This window comes from Athene cunicularia (genome assembly GCF_003259725.1).
Source record: "Athene cunicularia isolate RWA chromosome 4 unlocalized genomic scaffold, athCun1 chr4_part1, whole genome shotgun sequence".
Classification (NCBI taxonomy): domain Eukaryota; kingdom Metazoa; phylum Chordata; class Aves; order Strigiformes; family Strigidae; genus Athene; species Athene cunicularia.
Window position 1 is genome coordinate 9,456,473 of NW_020799098.1, and position 23,684 is coordinate 9,480,156.

At 37.3% G+C, this 23,684-nt stretch overlaps 1 protein-coding gene across 2 annotated transcripts; it reads left to right on the forward strand.

The window, feature by feature from the left end:
• Nucleotides 1-1,684: 1,684 nt before the first annotated feature.
• On the forward strand, nt 1,685-21,104 carry SH3BP2 (SH3 domain binding protein 2). Of its 2 annotated transcripts, none has more exons than XM_026847260.1 (13): nt 1,685-1,977; nt 7,635-7,774; nt 8,789-8,891; nt 11,184-11,301; nt 11,888-11,958; nt 12,354-12,442; nt 14,369-14,434; nt 14,993-15,584; nt 16,901-17,009; nt 17,377-17,432; nt 17,871-17,952; nt 18,203-18,262; nt 18,734-21,104. In XM_026847260.1, exons 1-13 carry the CDS (start codon nt 1,868-1,870, stop codon nt 18,869-18,871), a joined length of 1,734 nt encoding a protein of 577 aa, XP_026703061.1. In that variant the 5' UTR covers nt 1,685-1,867; the 3' UTR covers nt 18,872-21,104. The 2 variants fall into 2 exon arrangements, with proteins under 2 accessions (XP_026703061.1, XP_026703062.1); XM_026847261.1 differs by having other exon boundaries at nt 1,688-1,977; nt 14,996-15,584.
• The last annotated feature ends 2,580 nt before the right edge of the window (nt 21,105-23,684 follow it).

The following is a 23,684-nucleotide window of genomic DNA, read 5'->3' on the forward strand; positions in this document are numbered from 1 at the left end:
AACTTGTGTGTGTGTGTGCACATGTGAAATGGCTCCTGTTCTAACTCTATCTACATCTTGATAGTGTTGGAAATCACCAGAAAAAAATCAAAAGGGGATCTTGGAACTTGAAATGAAAAATCCTGTATTTCTGAGTGCTTAAATGAAGAAAGGGAGAGGATGGCATCAGAACGGTTAGAGTGGAAAAGCAGTACTTCAGGAACATGGGTTGGATAAATAAGACATAATTAAAATGAGACTGTTGAGGCCAAAGAGCATGGTTGTGTAGTTTGGAGGGGAAAACCAAGACTTAGGTGTGTCAGACAGAAAAGGGAAAGGGGAACTGGTTGGGTTTTGTTTTTTTTTTTTTTCCAGTGTTACATACACTCAAGTGCTGTCATTTTGATCATAGCTTTTTTTTACTGAGGTAGAGATAAAGTTACAAAGGTGGTAATGCAAGTTTAGAAGAGTATGCTTAGGTAGCAGAGAACTGGGGGAGAAAAGATTGCTTTAAAGCATTGCATGCTAATGCCTAAAGTTTGAATTGGCAACTGATGTTGCAGTAGATAAAGCAAGTGAATTTAATTCACAAACTGGTGAGATGTATGGTCATCTTTACATCTTTTCTGTGTGAAAAACCTGTTAATTAAGCCACTGAGACAACTGGGGTTTGATTCTTAAAGAGCATCAGGATTTTGTGTTTATATGCCCATCCTTTTAGCTAACAGGTGTGTGGTATTTATGGTTTGCTTCCCCTTCCTATATAGCCTGGCTATGGAAGGAGTGCAAATGGGTGCCCTAAGGTGAAGACTGAGAATTGCTTTTCTAGCCGATATAGTCATGGCCAGTGTCTGAAATGTTGTTTTCTTCTGTGCTTTGGCTGTTGGGTAGTTTACAGAAAAGAAAAGGCGTCATATAGAAACTACTTCTTCCTAATTTGGAGTACAGATTCATGTCCATTTCCCCCCCAAATCCATGAAGTAAACTTTACTTGACATATTTATGTATGTAGGTTTTGTCCATCATTCTGAAACTTGCTAGTTTTTTTTTGTCTTATTTGAATTTTCTAGCCCTGGGTGTTGTTTAATTCCAAACCAAGTCAATGAAACGCTTGAATTATTTTAAGAGCTCCAGATGAAAGCAGTGTAAAACAATGGCATTTATTCATCATCATCAGTTGGTGATACTTGACCTGTAGAATTGTTGCCCTTGCGTTGTGAGCCTCTTGGATTCAGATTTTATTGTCTGTTGTGGTTTGTGTAGAGTCAAACATACAGGCGTTACTTGCTCTGAAGCACATATGTGCTGCATAATCTTTTGAAATGGCTCTTTTTAATTCCTTGGGTTGAAGAGGGAAGGACAGCCATGGAGAATAAAACAGATGAAATACTTACCATAGTTCTGTGGTGCAGTGCAAGTACCTGAAGCACAGCTCTTCAGAAACACAGGCAGCATTTCTGAGCGGTGCCTCTGCTGGTGTGAGAGCCTGAGTAGACTGTAAGAAAAAAAGAATTACTTTCATTTTCTCCCATGGGAAAGTAGTTGATTGAAAGGTGAGTAGGAAGTAAGTGAGCACTGGAAAACCCCGTCTGCTTTCTGGCTCGCTGTCTGACAGAGGTTTGAGGTATGCAGAGTTTGATTTATAACCTCCCTGGGAAGTTGGGAAATCTGACAAAGACAGTGCTGCCCACTAACACTGGGGGAAACAGGAAGTAACAAAGGAAACAAGTCATTGCCTAGGCGTCCCTTTTGGCCACAGTGCAGTGCAGATGCACAAGCAGTTGGGGCAGGGTTTCTTTGCCTTTTGTGTGTTGTGTACAGCAGCTATTGCAGTCACATTCAACCTTGTAGTACACAGAACGGGGAGAAGTGCAGAGATGTTCCTGTCATGCCTGAGAGGGGTCATAAGTTATTAATGGCTTTGTCATCACAAAGGAAACAATCATTTGGTGAAACTGTCAGCAGAAGAACTATGTGTCGATCAGGCACGGTCACCAGGTTAGTGTGTATCTGTGGCTTGTATTTCTGTACTTTTCTCTTTTAGGTAGAGAGTGGGCTAAAACTAAGAGCAGGATATAGTATCTGGGATAAAATACTTTTAACTTGTGCACAAAATTCAAGGGTAAAGAATTGAAAGGGCAAGAGATGAGGTGCGTGGTGGCTGCAAATGTTTGCCAGAAAAGCAAAGCAAGTTGATCTGAGTAAACTTACAACAGTGTATCATAGTCAGTTCTCTATTCCCTTTGTCCTGTAAGAGTTATTTGACTTCACAGTGTGTTTGTACTGTGGTCTTAATCCTTCTGAGAAACTATTGTGAAAGAGACTGTTAGAAGTATTAACAAATGGAATGTGTAACCAAAAAAAGTAGGAGAGATATGGAAGACTATTTCAGAATTGGAGAATGTTTAATAAATGGAAAAAAGACCTGAAAAATTTGCAGAAAGGAGTTTTAAGAACAGATGGTAAATGTTCAGATGGTTGAATTGGAGAACTAGTTTTTGTTCAGAATTGCTGAGAGCACATTGGGGAAGCTTTTATTTTACAGTTTTGCTGTATGTATTGCTGACTCGGTTTTGGTTAAGCCTTTTGCAGAGACTGAAACTTCAGTCTCCCTCTGCGTTATATGAGGAATGCATTCATTTCTGTAAGCTATATGTTATATATGTAATGTTATATATGTTATATTCAGAAGGAAAGTAGCATCTTGCTTTGCTAGGTTTTACTTTCAAAACAGAATTTAAAGACTAGAGGTTGAGATATTAGAGAGTTTAAAAAGTTCTCAGGCATAATTGGCATAGAGATACTTGTTACAAATTCAGATCAGGTTTAATTTTTGTACTGTGGCTTTGGAGGCTGTTTTTCATTTGTTTTCAGCATGACCAAACTGGGCTCCAGGACAGACCATAAATATTATAACAAGTGAGAACTTCTAATACAACTTTTGGCAGCTTTTTGAGAGGAGGGTAATGTGGTTTTATGCCTATATACTGAAAGATGTGGAGATGATCACATCTGCCATATGTTTTGCTGAGGTTAAGCAAGAACTGAGGACTCATGGCTCTTCCAGGATGCAATCCTTAGTTGAATCAGCTTGTTCTTGCTTTAATTGGGCTGAACACCAATAGCTCTTAAGGCCAAAAGGGGTAAGTTTTCTTCTATAATGTAATCCAGATTTTTAATGTACCAGAATTTTATTTTTACTCATGGAGGGACTTTTAGTTTGTAAAGTTATGCCCTAGCCTCCAAATCTAGCTATTCCATATATGCTGACTGAGGGGATAGGTTAAAATTACTTCACAGATGTATACGTTTGCATACTACACAGTAACAGAGGTCTACTCTCCATTTAGAGTTTGAGCTTGGTAACAGTATTATTATGATTCAGAATAAACTTCTGCATCAGACTGGCGTTATTTAGGTTACACAATGAAGTATATAATTTCACATTTTTTCACGCTGTTGTGATTTTCATGGTACTTTAAAAAACATCTCATAGTGATAGTGTTTGAGAGAAGTACACTCGTGTGATAGACTCAGCCTGACTTGATTGATACATGAACAATTCACTGCAAATTGATTTGTTTTTTAGTCTGGAAGACCAGTTTGTACATATGAAGCAATTACAGTAGCGATTGTATAAGCTCTGCATTGTGCTCAAGAGTGCTAACTGTACTGTTCTGTCTTTCCAAAAGCACTGTTAAATGAAGAAGCAGATCCTATAAACTGCTGTTTCTACCATTTCTCCTACTGCAACTGTATGGCCTATCATCTCCCTCACAGCCATAGAATTGTCATTGGGGATCATCTGAGAAACAAAGTGATGCAGAGCCTTTCACTGTCTACTGCCATCCTCTCTGGTTCAGGAGGTTCAATTCATGGTTGTTTCAGTGGGGGAGAAAGTTGATTCAATAGCCACTTATAAGGGCTTTTGGGGCTTGATGGAAAACCTAATTTAAAAATATGCATCTAGTCCCTTGGTGAGTGGAAAGAAGAATAAAGTGTGTAGCCATTACTAGGAGCTTGCAGAAAACAGTGGGTGAGTAAATGTTACCTTCTGTTTGTAACAGAGGACCAGAGTCAGAAAGAGCACAATTTGGCTCTGATTGCACTTGCTGGGCCCCTTCTGTTAACTTCATTGTCAGCTCCATAGAAGAGACTGCTTATGTACCCCAGGGTGAGAATGTGTAGTGGGGTCGTTGGCTTGTAGTGCAAGATTGTAACTGCATAGGAAACAACTTGGATGTATCTTTCTGTTCATAATAGTCACAGAGCTAACAGGCTCTACAGTGACTTCAGTGCTGGCCATTGTGTATACCTGGTAATGCAATATCGATCTGTTCTTCATGTATATTAAATCAAATTTATAAAAAATTTTAAAAATCCTAAAAAACCATATTAAAAAATTATAAGAGGAATATCAAGAGTGGAAGGAACCATTTCAGTGAGCTAAAGGCAACATTGTTGTAGATGCTAAGACCAGAAAAATCTTTTAAGAGCATCAATTTTTCCTTCCTCACACCCTTACAATAAAGATCCTGCAGTTACATTGTTTTGACAGCTTTCTCCCAGCAGCTTGTTGCAAAACGGCATCTAGTGTCCTTCCAGTGTTTTTTGTACTGTCAAGAAAAGAAGAAAAATCTGCTTGTGACAAAATTCGAAGTACTTAAATGGATTTTAGAAGCCTAACTCAAACATTTCAATTCAGAATACCAAAGTCCTCCCTATGTGTTTGCAGTGTGTCTGCAAATGAACGTGCTTGAGGAGCCTACAGATGTGATGGGGAGTGCTATAAGCCACAATGAGATCCAGAAAATAGGCACAGCAGCCTCTAAATCTATTGAAAAGCCCCATTATTGTTAGGTGTGAGCTCTAGCTCTCATAATGTGTGCTTGGTTGCATGGAGTTCAGCCACATCTTTTATTCACTTAGCAGGGATGGGGAAGTTCTGACATTCGGTCTCTATTCTCAGGACTGTTTTATAGTGAGTAGCCAAAAGTAAGAAATTACTGTGAATAGAGGAAGCAGAACCTGATACTCTGCTGTCCTTTCCCTTCAGTTAAATCCTGTAGTCATCACACTGTAGAACTGAATTTATCTTTTTTCCCCTGCTTGCTCCTCTGCTTCCATTTTTTTTTTTTTTTTTCTGTCTGCCTGATATTCTGGCTTTACAGGTGGAGGAAAAAATGCTCTATCCAGGCATGTTTTAGTGAGTAGTATAACTAGTTTGTTCCCATAGAGAAGGCCAACATGACCTAGTCAAATATTTGTTTTCTGTATTTACCTAGGGTGGGATAGCTTTATGTGCAGTGTTTGTCATTGGCTTCCTAGAAATTTCAGTTTATTGGTTATTTTGGATAATCTTTGAGACATTTAACTCTGCCTCTTCTGACACATTATCAACCCAAGTACTGAAACAGGTTTACACCAAAGGCTAGGTGCTGAAGTGCTTTCTTGTTATGTTCTTTGTAGTAAAAACACACAGGATTTGAAGACTCATGATGAACTTGAAACTGTTGGATGGTATTGAGACTAATATTAGAGCTAGTTCAAGAAAACTGACATCGGAGTGTATTTGTCTGGATAAAAAGGTTCCATTTTTACTTAGTCTTCTTTCTGAATGTAACTAGAAACGGACTGCAATAACTTAATCATACATTAATTTCTAATGTTTGAATGTCAACGTGCCTGTTCTTAAAAAAAAAAAAAACCACCAAAAAACAAAAACCAAAAAAAAACCCAAACCCCGGACTTGCCTTTGCATTTCTCATTTCAAGGAAATCAGTCTTAGCAATACTGCAGTGTGGTTTGGTGTCAGCAGCCAGCTGGTTAACGCTCTCTATTTCCCTTGCTTTGACTTTTCTGCAAGATGTGGAGAAATAATTTGAAGGACTTTTTTTGGGGAGGTGTTGTGTTTAACATTTGTTACTTTTTTTTTTTTTTATAATTCTTAAAAGCTTAAAATATCTGTGTAGCTCCCTCTTGGACCTGTTAACACATTGCTGTTGCTAGAAATTTCATTGTGGGGGAGGAGGAAGGAGCAACTCAGCTTGGAAAGATTGCAATCATATAATATGAACAGGGAGGAAATAGCAGAAGGAAGGATATAGCTGAATACAACGAAAGTAACTTACCTTTTGGTGAGCAGGAAGGTCCTGGAAGAAAATGGGGAAACCATGATGCCTTAGAGTCTCTGCTGTGAGAACCTTTCTAGGGCCTGGGATCCTATCTTCTCTGCTTGTGCCTGTTCTGTAACACCGGGGACTAAAACCTAATTTTTGTGATTAAGTTTTCTAGGCTGCCTAGAGGATTTAATTGAGTTTAAACTCTTGTGGTAGAAATTGCTGGTAATTTCCATTCCTCCCCACACAAGCATCACCAGCAAAGGGCAAGCAGTTAGATCTAAATCCTAAGCTGATCCACTGAAAGATCAATTGACTTGCATCTCTTTTTCCTAACACATACAGAATGGATATATACTCTACTATTGCAATTAATCCCTCAACAAAACTGCATCACTTGCTTATCCTTTTCAGCATGGGTACTTCAAGTTGCCATCTTAGGCTGGAGAGACTAGTGCTTGGAAGGTGTGTTGTGCAGTAGGCGCCTGGATTCCTGTACTGAGCTACACTGTTGACTTCCATTACTGTCCCTTTTGGGAAAGGAGAAGCAGGAAGGAGGATCCGTTAGATTTCAGTCCTCTGCTGAAAACTTTTCAGTTCTAAACCATCATTCCTTTAGCAGAAACTAATTAACTGGAACTTTATTAGTTTGCCTCTTAGCAGCAAAGGTATCTAGCCCTACACCTAAGGATAACAGAGCCTTTTATGTCTAGGTCAAACTTAACCATTCAGTGCACGCATGATTTCTGTATTACACAGTAGGATTTTTAGTCTGGTTCTGTTACCAGTTGGAGAAAGAAAGAACTACTAAAGAAAGTAATTTTTTTTTGGTAACCTGTTTAAGATGACAGGAGAAAGAGTGATAACTGCAAAGGTGCTTGGTGGAGCATGGCATTAATAAATTATTAAATTTTATTTCAATATAAAATATATATATTATATATATTAACTAAATGGAAGCCTGCAGTAATCTGAGATGAACGTCATTTGCACAGGCTGCTGTCACATATGACATCCAGTATGAGATATATGCTGATGCTTTCATTCTGAAGAAAACATGTAAATATAAGGAGTAAGTAGTATCGGATAATGCAGTTACTAAAATATCACTGTTGATTCCCTCTGATTCCCTCATTACACAGAAAATTACGTTGAATATACATGTGTGGCATAGAACTTCGGAGAAGCAGCTGATTTTCTTTCCAACCACTTGCTGATTAAGTCTCAGTGTTATCTGGGGCATTTTTAAAATACAAATACTTAAATAACAATGGAAGGGTGCTTAGTAAATGTTTCGACAACTGTCAATCACTTCTGAGAGCTGATAAAAATAAATCGGGACTTTTTGCACCATGTTTTTTTATACATTACAAACTTCCTGGAATCTATGAACACCCGTCTGTGCTACATACTTGACTGCTGAACCATGTTAGTTGTTTGGAAAACTTGTTTAAGGAAACAAGCTTCATTTCTTGGTCCTCATTTCTTAAAGTAAAATCTAAGTTTTAAACTGTTTTTAATTATTCTAAATTGCAGAATGATGGCCTCGCAGGACCAAGTCTGGCCAGTCCCAATGAAGGCAATTGGAGCACAAAACCTTTTGACAATGCCTGGAGGAGTGACCAAGTCAGGGTATCTTCACAAAAAAGGAGGCACCCAGCTGCAGATCTTGAAGTGTAAGTTGAATGAATTATAAACTAAATTAAATGTTTTAAATGCTTGCCTTTGGGGCCATTAACACATTTCATGTTAGGAGACTAAGGAAGTTGTTCTTCCACTTACTTTGTCTCTACTGGATTACAGTTGTACTGGAATATAGGTATGAAAGAATTTCCTTTTAATTGTTTTGGAACTGTAAATCTTGGATGATAAATGTTGCAATTGACTTTCTTGGTTAAATCTCTTGTCAGGTCCTTCACAAATAAGATTTTAAACACAGAAACAGATTCCCGGGATATGTATCAATTTCAAATAGTCTTTTTTAAGAGATTAGTACTCAGCTTTTTTCCAGTTATTCTGTACTGGAAAGATATCCACATCTCCTACTGCTGTTGTGAAATGGAAATTTTTTCACTGCCAACACCAGGCTGTACTTAAAACCAGTAATTGCTTCTGGAATCAGAATTATTTACATGGAGAAAAACTTAAGATTTTGAGTTTATTTGCTATCCCTGTTTATAACTAAACTAACATAGTTAAGGACAAAAATTACTGCCTCTGATAAAAGAAGTGTTGGCCCCTTTAAAAAAAGAAAACATCATTTTCTTGGCAGCTTTATGTACTTGAGATGAAAGAAGAGAGGGAGGTACCAGCATGGTTTTGGGATGGACATAAATATGTATTTTGTAGCCTGTGGCTACCTTCCTGTTTCATTTTAGGTTACATTCTTATATTAGCTTATTCCTCTAGTAAAGGAGCACAGGTGGTGGTCTCTTGGGCTTCTTTTGAAGTTATCAGGTCAGCTGTCTCTCAAGTGAGGGAAGCAAATACTGCCCTTGGTTCTGAAACTGTGAATGGAAAGTTCTACCATGTGGCTGATCACCAACAAGCTGACACTTAACTAGTTTGTGCTCTTTTTTAATAATTGAGTACTAAAATCTTAAACAATAATTTTACCCAAGTTAAGAGGTTCTAGTTAATATACTGCCTTTGGATTTGTATTTTGCTCACTTTTTTCTTTATCTTTTCAGGGCCATTGAGATTTGTGATTATCCATGAGGGATGTATTTACTATTTTAAGAGCAGCACATCTGCATCTCCACAGGGTGCATTTTCTTTGAATGGTTACAACAGGTGAGTGCCAAAGAACTTACTTAACACACAGGCTCCTTTTATTTAATGCAGGGGGCTATAGTTTTAATTTCCAACAAAGTTATATGCAACTACATCAGTTGTTTGGGTTAAGTGCTGATCTCAGATTCTGAGAGATGTATTCCTTTCAAATTGTATATATGATGTTTCCTGTGCTTTGCAAGTTTATAGCCTTAATCTTTGGTAATTTAACCAGTAAAGCTGTTAAAATTGCAATGGGCTTACTCTTTTTACCAATTTAGTGGAGACTTTGCACATGCAGGTAGATGTGGATTCTTTCAGATGAATTATATTTGTTCTCTAGTGATTTCAATGATCATCACGAAACTAGAAAGGAATTGGAAAGGAATATTTATGGAGTTAACTGACTCAGTAACACTAGTGTCAAAACTGAATCAACCACAGGAGTAATGAGAGAATACATGTACAAAATGTCTGACTCCTTTTGCTACACATTATAAATCTTGATATTTGCTTTTTAAGTTGAAGACAAAAACGCATGGCTTTCAAGTTAAGGAGTGCTGTCAGAATCTGAGTACAGCATGTGTACAAGGCCTACTAACCAAGTCTAACTTTAGGAAATTGCTGTTGTAATTGATGCTAAGAAAGGATTTAGGAGAGAGAGAATGTAGAGGAATATCACATTGGTCCTAACCACTGCAATATTACTGTATATTTGCAAACCTATATGTTATTCTTGTACTGCATAATGTTCTCAGACTTTTGGAATAAGGGAATATATTTTATTGGAATGTGAGAGCATGTTTTATGGGAATGCTGTTGTAAACATTGTAGCTAACTAAAAATTCAAGGTTAATTTGTTTAAGTAACCTATACTGTAACTTGGACGTGACACTAGCTTCAGTAATCACATTAGTGTGAAAAATAACAGGGTATTTGTAAATGCTACCTACAGTGTCATTGCTTTTTATGTATCTGCATTCTAGCAGTTGGGACCGGGTCTTGGTTAGTGTTATGCACAGAGGTAGGCGTTATTGAAAAAGAATGTGAAATGAAAGAATTTGTTAGATGGGGTAGTTATATAAGCTTGTGTGAAAACAAGTCACACTGAGGCTTCCCTGGACTCTTATTTTGCAGTTTTCATTCAATAGCCTTTATGTGTTAAGAGTGGACAGGAAATGAAGGTGCTGAGTTCACTAGTGACTCAAAATGTATAGCGATGCCTGTTGCTAGTATCCCTCCCAGCTGTACCGTGGGTATTTCCCACATTAACATCCCTATTTGCTTTAGTGAAATAACTTACAGTTCCTTCTGCGGCTTTGTTTTGGGCTGGGCAGCTGCAGAAAACTACAACCTCCATCTTAAAAGTAGGATTCGAGTTCTAAAAAACACGCAGTCTCCAATTCTGAAATAATGTTGCAGTTGACATTATTCTTAATGGCAGCTTCAGGGTAGTGATTAGAAATGTTTTTTTTCAAAACAATGTTATCTTGATTAGGTACCTAACCAAAGGTCAAATGTCTCTGACAATCTTTTTTTTCTATGTTTACAAACCAGCTTTGCTAAATATTAAGGACATATGTATTATATGAGAAAATTCGTGAGTTAAAGTTTAGGAACAAGAAAGAAAGCCCCAGTAATGATTGCAAAAACCTTAATGAGATTATGCTGAATAAATCTTAGAAACATTACTTTTAGATTACCCACAGTTTGCTTATTTGTTCCAAAGCCTTATAGTGAGCATTTACAACCAAATTTTTGTGTGTGTTAGGAATTTCCTCATTTGAGACTCCTCTGGGGAGAAAAAAGGAAAAAGAAAAACTTACCTAATGCAGTTTGAAAGAGGTTGTTATGCTTGTTTTAAAATAATTTTTAAAAATGCAAGAAAGTGTTTATAAGGGGAAAGTGGAAAAAATAAATTAACTGTTAATATTAGTTCTCTTTTCGTGGAAACCCGTGTTTTGATTTTTATTTTTTTTCCCCTCTGTGCTTTACCACTGTGTGAAGTTTGTGAATTAATTTAATTCATTAAAACTTGATCAGGTCAAAACATCCATTGGTAATGTGGTGGTTTAACTAGTGCTCCTCCTCCTGTCAGCACTCTTGCATTGTCCTTTCCACCACTTTAATGGAGAAGTACATTTGTACTTGTGCATTTGTAAATGCACATATGGGGATTTTTTTGGCATTTTCCTGGGCTTGGGGCTTATTTTTCATAAGGTAAAACTGCTTTCTATCAGAGCTTTATGACTTCCACAGCAGAATTAACTTTATAGAGTAAGGTTTTTACGTATTGGTGGTTCTGTTTCTCAGGGTTATGCGGGCAGCTGAGGAGACAACATCAAGCAACGTGTTTCCTTTCAAGTTAGTTCACATTAGCAAGAAGCACAGGACATGGTTTTTTTCAGCTTCTTCTGAAGATGAAAGAAAGGTAGCTTTCTTCTTCTTTTGCAGTATAATTTTCCTTGAAGCAGAAAGCAAATCTTGAACTTCCCTAAAATCTAAATGAACTGGACATACAGCTGTCACTGAAATTTGTATACCTAGTTCTTTCAGCTCCTCTGAAATTCATGGCTGAAGTTTTAACTATTAAGATAATGTTAGTTCAGGTTGTAATTTGGGGAATGGCTGTAAGTGACACACTAGTTGGCATGCTTTTCTCCACATTCCTTTATTTTCAGCCAAGGAACAAATATTTGTCTGTTAAACCTTTGATAAAGTATGAAAACAGTTCAGTGATATCTATCACCCATAAACATACTGTGAGCAACTACCTGGCTTTAGAAATAACAGCTTTAAATCTGAAAACTGAAAGTTTAATATTTAATACATTCTTACGGCATTTTAGATAGTCAAAACATTTGACTGATAACTTTCTCAGCACAAAGTGATGGATAAATTCTATTTCAATGTACGTTCCTTGCACATTTACTCAGTTCTTACAGAGGGCAGATAGTATTCATTTTTAATGATTTAAAGATGGATATGTTGAATGTTGTATTTTTATTGTTATTTAGAATTGGATGCTATCCTTGAGGAGGGAAATTGATCACTATCATGAGAAGAAGGAAACAATAACAGAATTCAGGTATAAACCCTTAATCTTTACTTGCTGTTTATCCGTTTTGCACTGGCTCTTGACAGTGGTGTTTTAGGCTCTTTGTACCTACAGGTAATTTACTGTTATATAGAAGCAGGTACAGTAAGGCCCAAGAATAAAAGTTCTTCCTAATACATAGTTTAAAGAATACCAAAACAAAAAAAAATATTTCTACTGAGAGAACTTTAAATATCAGCTTTGTGTAAAACAAGTAAAAGCTTAAGACAGCATCAGCATATCTGGCTGTTCATTGAGAAATAGGAATAGATTGCTTCTGCTTTTCCAGCATTCCTTTCCAGTGCTGCAGTCCCACTAACAGACATTACTGTCCCAAGACCCATAAGCACAGTGATGAAGAAAGTACTCTGTCTTTTCTTTTGCAGTGACTCAGGTTCTGATGCAGACAGTTTCTATGGCTCAGTAGAACGTCCCATTGATATCAAGTATTCTCATCATTCAGCAGATAATGAAGGTGACAAATTTAGACACTGATAAATAACATATATTTATTTGCTTATTCATTTCTTCTGGATTCTGCAGGAATTATTCCCATAGCTTAAGCAAACTGATCCAATTTGCCACTACACATTCTTTTTTTACAGGGTGTGTCGTTGTCATGATTTTAAATCAGAGGTAGATATTCTATGCCAGAAACCATTAGTAAAAATAAATGGTAACAAAGAAAGTCAGATCTTTCAAGGAGGTGTCTGACACCCTAATAATAATACTATTTAAAAGACTGCATGTTGGAGAGTTTGTCTAGCAAAAAGCTAAAACTTTTGTGTATGTCCATAGGTCAGTCATAGTGCAGAAATATGAAGTGGTCTTTATTATGATAATTGAATATTATTGACAATAATTGAATATAATTATAGGATATTAGTCACCTAAAAGTATGTTCTGAAAACACCCAGAGACAATGCAGTAAAACATTGTGGCGTTAGTTACCTCTTATCTAGACTATGAAATTAATTCCCTTGTCAGGCAAAAGAAGCAGTCACCCACATTTGGATGTTGTTGCATCTGTGTTGGAGTCTGTTGAGTATGAAACAGAACTGATCATCCCTCCAGTTCAGGAAGATCTTACATTAGGTATAGGATGGGCTTATGTGAACTGCATAGGATAACATTAAAACTGAGTAACTTAAGGCTCTGAAAATCTCGTTCTTAGCATAGCCTTTTTTATTCAAAGTTTGGTACCTGTTTGTAGTTGCTTCACAGTAAACAGTTTGGGCTGAGTGTGATTGTTTTTAATTAGAAGTGAGGACATTACAGAAAGCCTGTCAGATAGGAGCTCACAGCATATTTCAGCAACTGACTTCCTAGTCAAGGAATGTGTTGGTAAAACCCAACATGAGAAGCCTCCCTTCTAGGTTCAACAGAGTTCCTTTACCAGGCCTTTTCCCATCTGCCTTTTCAGATTTGTAAGGGCAGGCTTGACTGGAGCAAGTACTCTCATTTCCTGAAAGGAAATTCCTGACTATTTTTCCTGACTAGAACAAAAATCCATCAGTGAGTCTTTTTAGGAAATCCGGTTCAATTGCTGCAAGGCGAAGGAAAACAGACTCATCGGCATTTCATGTAGGATTGTAGTATAGTACTTTTGTGTTTATGGGAAGGAAGGGTTGTATGCAGTATGGATTATGTTAAGAGGCGTAGCAGGAGTTTAAATTAGGAAATTTAGAAGAGCTAACAGATTTTTTTTGTCAGATAGTCCTTTTTTTTTTTTTTTTTTTTTTTTTTTTAGATGCATTTCTCTGAGGAAATACTGCATATTGTCCTTGAGGCTCCTATCATAGTCCATGATGAGAAATTACTGCCTAGAAGTAGCATGTTTTTCATGTCTTGATTTACAGTTAAAGGCAACACTGAAACCATTTAAGCCATTTGTTGTGCGTTTTTTTTGTTGCCAGAGCAAGGCAAAAGAATTAATTGTTTAGTAGATCACTAGGCTTGCTTAGGTTTCCATATTGCAAAATCATAAATGTTTCTGTGTTAGGGTTACATTTGGGGGATATTTTTATTTTCCTAACTGGTTTTGCCAGTGCATTCATATAATTATGTCTCTGCAACTGATTTGAATTTTTCTCAGGAAGGCTATAACACTAGAAAGTGTCACCAGAAAGTAAATTTAAACTTTAAAGATGAAAAAAAAATTAATGTGCCATATAGTTTGTCTCCCTCTGTTCTAAGTGATGGCTTTCTTAATAGACATAAAAATTTAAGGAAACACCTATTGTAAACAGCAGACAGGTGGACCAAATTTCTCTTTTACCTCTTTTTTAAAAAAAGAAAAACAAAACTGGAAAATATTTATTAAAAAGCAATAAGTATTCAGTACTCTTTCTTGGTTCCAGGAGTACTTATTGGAGTCTGACACATTGATTTTTATCTGCAGATTATGACCAGGAGGAAGAGGATGAGTCTTACTTGCAGCCAGATACTTCTGACATAGTGAGAGATGGTATGTGATTTCTTTCATTCCCTTCATGAAAGGCCTTCAGTGAAGGCAATATTCATGCAGAATGCCAGATTATTTTGGCTTAGTCATATCTGAAGCATTGCAGATGGTAAAATAATTGAAGTAATGCACAGACATCTAAGCTTGAGAGGTATTTAGGGACAAAAGTTCCTAGTAACAGCAGTAACAATTTACAGAAAGGGTTACATGCCTTTAAGGGCATGTTTTCTTGCAGGCCTCCTGCCCTGGAAGGACCTGTATTTGGTCATCAGTCTGGAGGAGGGGTAATGGTTTTAATTGTGGTCTCTCTATTTTTAACAAAGGGAAAACTCTTAGCTAAGTCATTGTTAGCCATGCCTGAATAAAAATTGTAGGAGTTTGCTGCACATAATATTCAGAATTGTGCTGAAAGTTAAATGCTTATCCAGCATTTTGGGTATTATCAGACCAGATGCCAATGAAATATCTTAAATCACATAGCAAATTAATTTGAAAAGTCTTATTTCATGACATACTGTATTTCTCCTAAGTGCATCATGGTTTTTGGATGTTTTCTTTTAGTAGATATGGTCCTACCCCCAGCCTACCCGCCTCCACCAGTTCCTCATGCCAGAAAAGCTTCCTACTCAGAATCAAGGGCAAATTCCTTTACTGGCAAATCTACTCTGCCAGCACCACCACCGCCTCCTAAAAGAAGCCTACCTGATATCAAACTAGAGGATGTCTTAAACACGAGAGAACCCCAGTTACAGTATCGAGCTGAACCTAATCTAAAGATTCAATCCCCAAGCCGGAGACTAAGTGAACATCTGCCCCCTGTACCCCCTCTACCTCCTTTCAAAAAGCCTACATGTGTCAAAGAATCTTGCTCATTGCTTCCAGAGCCTCTGCCTCTAGCTCAAGTTCTCACTACTCCAGAAGGATGTGAGAAGCTAAAAAACTTAAACCTTTCACCGCGAACTCCTCCTCCACTACCAAGCAATAAACCCAAGCTGTCACAGCTCACTGAAAAACCAGTAGAGCCCAAAGTGCCAAGAGAACATGGTAAACCTGGACTGTTTGTGCCACCAGTGCTCCCAAAGCCACCTGTGCCAAGCCACCAGCCCCCTGGAATCAAGCCTAGACCAGAGAAATCCTCATGTCCCCAGTTACAGTAAGTATGAAAATACAATGCGCTACTAAATTTTTCCATTGTGTATTAGTTAACTAGTTGATAGACATATATCTCAGATTCATGTCGACATCCGTTTCTTCCCTGCACCATCTCTCCTTCCCTATGTTGTGCTTTTTTTCCTCTGTTATTTAAAAATTTTGCAATGAATTTAGCTTCTGAAATAGTTCAGAAAGAAACAGTAGATAAACCAAAATTTAAAAAAAAAAATTACACCAAAATTTTGGTAGTTCATTTGTTTTCAGGTGTGTCTTAAAGACTTAACAGCCTTTGATCGCAGTGAGAAGCCTTTATGTCAGAACCTCAGTGAACTGCAAAAATAATTTTAGGCTTTTGTGGAGATATCACGAATCACAGAATCATCTAGGTTGGAAAAGACCTTGAAGATCAACCAGTCCAACCATTAACCCAACACTGACAGTTCCCAACTACACCGTATCCCTCGGCGCTAAGTCGACCCAACTCTTAAACCCCTCCAGGGATGGGGACTCCACCACCTCCCTGGGCAGCCCATTCCAACACCCAACAACCCCTTCTGGAAAGAAATGCTTCCTAATATCCAGTCTAAACCTTCCCTGGTGCAACTTGAGGCCAGGATAGGATATGTGTTCCATTTCATATTAAGATCAGCTTTGGTAAGGGATGTGGAACTAGCTATGGTGATGAGTCAGATGAAAATATTTTTGTCCGTTGGATCGTTTAGCAGCTCTGAAGAACAAGTAATAAACTCTTTAAAGATGGTACAAGGAAGACTCTGATATACTGGAGTGAGTCCATTGGAAGGCCACCAAGATGTCTGGGCTGTAACACATGGTACATGAGAAGAGGCTGAGAGAACTGGATTTATTCAACCTTTAGGAAGGCTAATGGGAGATGGCTGCTGTCTACAACTACTTAATGGTTGATATGGAGAAGACAGAGCAAGACCTCAGAGGTCTGCAGTGGAAGGATAAGAGGCAACAGGCAGAAGTCACAACCTGGGAAATTACAGCTAGATATTAGGAAAAACTTTTCACCATGTGGATAGTGAAACACCAAAACAGGTTGTTGTGACATCTCCATCCTTGGACATGATCAAAACTTGTCTGGACATGGCTCCTGAGCTAGTTGGGCCTGCTTGGTGTAGGAACTTGGACTAAGTGATCTCTAGAGGTCCCTTCCAACTTAAATTAATTTCTGATTTGGGGGCTAAACTGAAACTTGTACTTCAGTTCTAGTTTTATTATCCCTTCAGTGTTGTGGGTATATTTGTTCTGTTTTCCTGAGATGTCTTTCAGTTTTTGTTCTGCTTCTGCCAGGAGATCACCACCGGACGGACAGAGTTTTAGAAGCTTCTCATTTGAAAAACCAGCACTACTCTCCAAGCCAAATCAACCTGCTAGTGATTCTGATGACGACTATGAAAAAGTAAGATCAAGCAGATGATCCATTCTCAAAGAGTATTTTTTTTACTTGCTTATGTATGCTTTTGGGAACATTTAAAATGCATTATCTTATATTAGCAAAAAAATAACTTTCTGTAAACAGAGTGCTGTGTGATTTTTTTTGTTTGTTTGTTTGGGGTTTTTTTTGTTTTTTTGAGCTTTAAGGGATGCCTTGATAAATACTGGATTTTAATATTGGATGTAAAGGAGGAGGAAGCATAAAGTAAATATCAAATCACCGTTAAAAATTTCAGACACTGATGGCTGTAGCTTATTTGCATAACCAGTTGCTAGCATTTTGAGCTGTCATTGACTTACGCGGTGATTTATTTTCTTTGTGTTTTTTACAGGTTGGGCTGCCTGCTTCAATATTTCTTAATACCTCTGAATCCTTCGAAGTTGAAAGGTAGAATGTGACTTTAAAATTGTTGCTTAGAAGTCTTACAAAAACCTGCACTGAACAGTAGCCCACAGATCATTTTGATAGGTATAATTTATGTTTAAAAACACAATAAAGGTATTTATATTCCTTTAACGTGGAAATCACTTTTTAGAGGAATTAGTTCAGTGCTCATGTATCAACTGAAAAGCATACTGCTCACCGAGCAAAATTGCTCGATCTGGAGAAGGTTTTTCTGCCAGGGTGCTCGATGGGACAGAAAGCCAAATCTTCTGTGTTACATTGCTGGTTCAGATGCTAGAACAGTGAAATGCTTTCAGCGATGATGTACTATGAATTATTACAACTGAAATAGAGATTTGTAATAAGAATTTTAAGAATCTAGGCATTTTACTTAACTGAGTCAGAAAATGCTAATATGTGTAATTGCTCTATTATTTTTAGGACCTTTAAAGCTAGTAGCCCACGGGGACAACCACAAAATGGATTGTACTGTATTAGGAACTCATCTACTAAGCCTGGAAAGGTAACTTGAAGTTGCTGAATCTACTCTCCAAAAACCTTTCTGATTTAGAGATACTATATCTTTATCATATTAAGTACTTAACAACTTAGATGAGCTCTTTCCTTAAAGCCAGAAAATCTGAGACAATCACTATCCTAACTTCAGTGATTTATTTTTTTTTAGGCTGGATTGTAACTAATTCCTTAATAATACATTGACTTACAAGAGCTCATTAGCACAGACTGAATATGTTGCATTTTTCTTCTTCAAGGTATTGGTTGTATGGGATGAATCTGCAGAAAAAGTTAGAAACTACAGAATCTTTGAAAAGGTTAGTAGCTGCACTATGTGTGCTTGTGTATATATGTGCGTGTATACATGAGGTTCAGGTGTATATATTATCTGTGTATAAAGTGTGCATGTGTATAGGTATATATCGGAACTAACAAGTTTAAAAGCCTAAACTTCTTCCCAATCCTAAAAGTAACAGGTAGATTTACAAATATCTGGTCTAGGATGAGAGTCTGAGTACTCAGATCTGGGCTTTCTAGTTGCTGTATCATACAAAAGACAAACAAGCTGTAAATGTTCATATCTAAATTTCAGCTCCAGTCAAATCCTAAATGAAGAAATACTAAATTCCTGAGTTTAATTTGGACTTACTTGTGTGACTAGTTTGCAAAGCATTAACTTTTTTGAAAGAACATCTTAGTTCTGATGACGATGATGTTTTGGGGTTTTTTTTAAACATTGAGTTGGAAAATTAGTGTCAATGATTACATATGTTTTTGTTCTGCAACAGGATTGCAAGTTTTACTTGGATTCAGACATCATGTTTTTGAACATGGGAAGTTTGGTTGAATACTACAGCACTCATGTCTTGCCTAGCCATGACAGCCTGGTTCTTCGGTGCCCTTATGGTTACTCTAAACCAAGGTGACACGACGGGCATAATTCATGGATGCTTAGGACAAATGGGTTCCCTACTGCCCTTGAATTAAACGTGGACTCCTGCCACTGGTGGACATCCTACTGTTTGCACACAGAAACTGAGTTCGTTTCAACCATTTGTTCTCAGATGAATTGTATATAAACTCCCTTTAATGAACTCTTGGTAAAACCTTACAATCCAGATCAGTGGATTTTATGGTCTTTTTTAAAAAGATCTGAACTGATTATGCTGTGAAAGCTGCCCATGATACCTATACCTTTTATGAAACTGCTGCTATTACTATTCTCCTTGGAATATGGAAAATGGACGTGAACAAAGAAGTGGTCTGAATACAACCAATACAGAAAAGGGAAACTTGTGAAAGTGTATCAGAAGTCACTTGTAACAAGGAATACTAATACTCTGACTTGAAGGTATTACTCCTGAAGTCAGCACTGGTGCTCAACTGAGAATTTTTGTATTACTTGTATAGTTGATGTGTAAATAATGAAGACTTCTATGCAAATAATTTGGTTTACTATAGGTAAAGATGATCAGGAAATGTGGCTTTTTTTCTAAGCCACCTCATACATAAATGTATCTTTTGATTACAGTGTCTGCAGTGATCAGTACCGTGGTACTATGCAACTGATATGGTTGTGGCATCCCACACATTACTTGATGACATGCACTTCAGATCAGTTTGGAATAATATTGATTTGGCTTTCATAGGAGCCCCATTCCTTAGTTCTGAACTGGAAGGGTAGGTGCCACTAGTATTTTTAATGGGTGTGATAAAAGAGAAAGGATTTCTTAAGATCAAGGGGAAAGGCAGGGAGTCTTTTGAATGTCCCTAATTCTGATTAGCTGTTTTCTCTCACGTTGCCATAATCAAAGGCTCTTTAAAACAAAACACAAAAAACCAAAACCCTGAAACTGTGAGTGTGGTGCTACTATTATTCCATAAATCTTTGTGGTCAGTCTTTTAGGATCAGGTTGTCAGCCCATTATGTTCTGTTCTAGGGGAAAACACACTGCCCTAGTCTACTTTTTGTAGATTACCAGGAATTTTTCCATTATTGAAATTGCTACTCAGTTTGCAGTTGTATGCAAAATAAAATCTGTTTTTAACATACTGTCAGCATTATCAGTGATAGGCATTACCAGGGTGCTTGTAATATTTGTTTCCTAATATTTTGGGGACAGGTATCCTAAAACCACAGGCTTGATATTTATGCCAAAATTACCCTATTCCTAAATTTTAATAAAGAGGAGAAATTTATTTTAATGACCTGTGAAGTAACTTAGTTGATTCAAAACTACTGTTACAATGGTCTTATACTCTAATAATGTTTACAAGACTTGTAATGATAATTTAAAAAAAAAATCCTGCCACTCCTGAAACAGAAGGTATCTAGTTTCTATCAATCTGAATCTGTATCCATAAACTTAATTCTTTCTGTTACCCTTTCAAAGTTTATACATGTCAGTTTTAATCTTGTTACAGTTAATGGTCATATCTATAAAAACATGAACAAAACTGTTAATAAGAATCTTCTGTTTATGAAAACAGTAAACCAGGATTTAATCCTTAAGGGATTTTCCTTAATAAAGACATGTAATATGAGGACCATATATAGGAATTGAGGCAAGAGACTCTGCCTCTGTCTTTCACAAGAAAAACAGACAAATGCAACATCAGTCTTTTGATCTCTGTTCCTGCTGTAATGGGTTTTACGTGTGTAAAGAATATGCAGTACTTAAATTTCAAATTGTTGAATACTGGATATTTGAAGTTTCCAATTCCTTTTATTTTAAGTATCCCTGTGGTTCACTACCCTGATATGATCCACTCTGTGAAGAAGGCTCAATCAACAAAGCATTTAAAGACTATTTGTAGCATATAGATATATGTATATCAGAGTAAGTTCTAGTTTCTTGCAGTATTTACACATACTGTTTACAGATTAAATTTTTCTCTGTCTGGGAATAATTGACTTCATTATGTCATGACAGTCATACTTACAGTATGGTATCTTTGGGGCCCTATTCAGACATTAATTTTTTTTTTGCAACCGTATACTCTTAAGATTTTTAAACTTTAAAAATACTTACATAATCCAATACATATAAAACAACACTGTCTTTACCTGTGTATTACAAGATTTGAAAATATGTAAATTTTTGTGTTAATTTCCTTTTTTTATATAAATATGTATTTTGTATGTGGATAAACTTTCAATGCCAGTTCATCTAATTTTGTGCAGTTGTCTTTAACTTCATGGGTGTGTGTATTAATGCTTTTGTTTGTACTTATGTTAAATAGTGCTTGATTCTTCTAACTGTGAAGTTATAATTAGTTTTCAGCCACCCTGAGAAGCAAATCTTCAGGTAAGCAACGCTATCAGACATTTGGCATTCTGGTCATCAGACAGTGTGGCAGGGGGTGGAAATTTAAGTAACTGGAAAATGGGTAAAGTTTCCTGAGTGAAGGGCCGAGAACTGAAGCATTTATTTTATCTATGGACACAAAATGCAACTACAATCATAATGAGAAGAGCATTTCCGAGGAACAGGAATGTTTGAGCAAGAAAGCCAGGTCTCAAAACATGTACTTCAGGAGCTTGCTTGGGGAAAGAGGACCGTCCCATTCCCCAGCACCTCATAGCCCTTCTGCTCAGAAACAGTAGGGTAACCTGGTAGGTTTGAGTCTGTAGGTTAGTACAAGAACAGGAGGCTTATAACCTCATAGGTTTAAATCTCTGACTCTTCAGAATTCAAGGTAGGAGGTACAGATAAGGATGTGCTAGGTAATGACCTCATCCCTCCAGAAACAGGTAGAAGGGTTCTAAACAAATCTGCAATCACTTACACTCTTCCAAGCCATCTTGCTCCTACATACTGGTCTAGTCGACTTTATGCAGAATTGGATGAAGTTACATTTCTGGTGTTTGTAGGGAGGAAAGGCCCAGCTAGAATGCATGGAACCTAGTCTGTCTCCTGTACTCCTTACTAAACCTGACTCTCCTTTTTCCTTCACCACAAATCAGCCTCTTGCATCTACAACCTACGGCAAGATCCTTAGCTTTAAAATAGCGTATTGGAGGAGTGTAAAAGCAGTATTTGGTATGCCCCAAAAATGCAGTTTGCAAGTTCGGTAATATCCAAGTCAAAATATTGATAATAGTTTAGGAAAAGCCTCTTGTAGCTAAACTTCCAAGAAAAAGTGTTACAGGTGACATTTGTAGGGGGATTGCTCTTCTAGGGGAAAAAAATAGAGTGCTTTTGAAAATAAAAGTTTCAACAAGGGGACTGTCAATCACTAGGGAGTGTATCCTAAAAGTGAACAATTTTTCTATGACAATAAAGGTGCTTTGTGCCAGTAGCCAAGTATTCCCTAGTTCAGAACTTCAATTTTTACAAGAATATGTAAATAAGCAGTGAGAGTATTCATGGCCTCTGGTGTATCATGCTTTGTAAAGTTCCAAAGGGCTGTAAAGATTTCTGAAGCTTTCTGGTGATTATTTTGAATTTGGGGACATCTGGTGGTCAGCCCAGCAACAGCGTCACAGCCGCTGAGCATGGGCATGGAAGTCATTTGGGCAGAGATCAATCCTGAGCCACTTCGGGTAGAAGCTAGAGATTAAAGCTTAACTTCAGGTGGAGACTTGATGGGCTAAGTCTTTGAAACTTAGGACGTCTTTTTGGCTCATCTTTTTCATATAAATAGCAATGTTGTTTAGCAGAAAGACTCATCAGAATGTCTTTCAACCTAGATGACAAAATTAATTGAATCTTATATTCCTGTGTTTACATTATTCTTGAAATACACTGTGAGGTAGAATTTACATAATGGACATCTAAGAACCACCTAAATTATCTACATCATGAAGCATTAAAGAGTTGTTCTGAACATCAACTACTTCACCTAGCAGCAAGTTGCATGATGTTGCAGTAGTTTCTATCTTACCAGTCAAAAACTCAAAGTCAAGGAGGTTTGTTTTCTAGCAATGGGAGTGCTTAAGATGACTATGATTACACCCCCTTAAATAGGAGAACTTATAGTTCTTTCACTATAAATACTCAGTTCAGTATCAAAATACCAAATGCTACTAAAACTTTTTTAGCAGATAGTGTCTGAGCTCACTTTAAAACTGGATGAAGTGATTAAATTCAGTGGGCTTAGGGTACACAGTAAGTCTTGTAGCATAACAAGATCTATTCCTTCAGGACTTCTGTATCTTTAATTACAGAACGGTCATTACTGTCCCTCACCTGTACCTCCTTCCTTACAGCATCTAGTTACCAGGGAAGTGGGTAATCCAGCCTCTCAGGTTCATGACATGGCCCTGTAATGGGCGTGTAATCTTAGAGATATCTCAGAAGAATTTAAAACATAATTGTACTCACACATACCTCTGTTGGAATTGGTTTGCACCGAAATGACAGTAATAGTAACTGCTTGCAGGGTTAGATCTCTCGATACATAAAACCAGGGAAAAGCATCTAACCCTTCCTTGAGTTGCCACTTTTTCTGCCTTTCAACAACCACTTCATACTAACTCCCTCTGCATACAGTCTTGGCACAGTTGGTTCTTGTATGGGCAGGCTGATCTGCTCTTAAATCCTGACCTTGAAGGCTTTTTGCATGGATGGAGTTTTGCACCTGTACGGAAGGTGAACGGTCTGCCACAGCAGCACAGGAGAAAGAAGAGTCAATTCTGTGTAAACTTATTAAAGGGGTTTATTACAAGGTGAGTAAGGAAAGATGTGCCAGGTGTGGCCTCACAAGCTCTCCATTTTAGGCTTCAGTGATTACACT

What these genes read in the sequence shown, in the direction of transcription:
- SH3BP2 (XM_026847260.1), top strand. Translation starts at nt 1,868, where the DNA reads ATGCCTGAGAGGGGTCATAAGTTATTAATGGCTTTGTCATCACAAAGG. An exon ending in CTTCTGAAGATGAAAGAAAG is followed by an intron (nt 11,302 to 11,887) that starts GTAGCTTTCTTC and finishes ATTGTTATTTAG; the next exon opens with AATTGGATGCTATCCTTGAG. An exon ending in TCATTCAGCAGATAATGAAG is followed by an intron (nt 12,443 to 14,368) that starts GTGACAAATTTA and finishes TTTTATCTGCAG; the next exon opens with ATTATGACCAGGAGGAAGAG.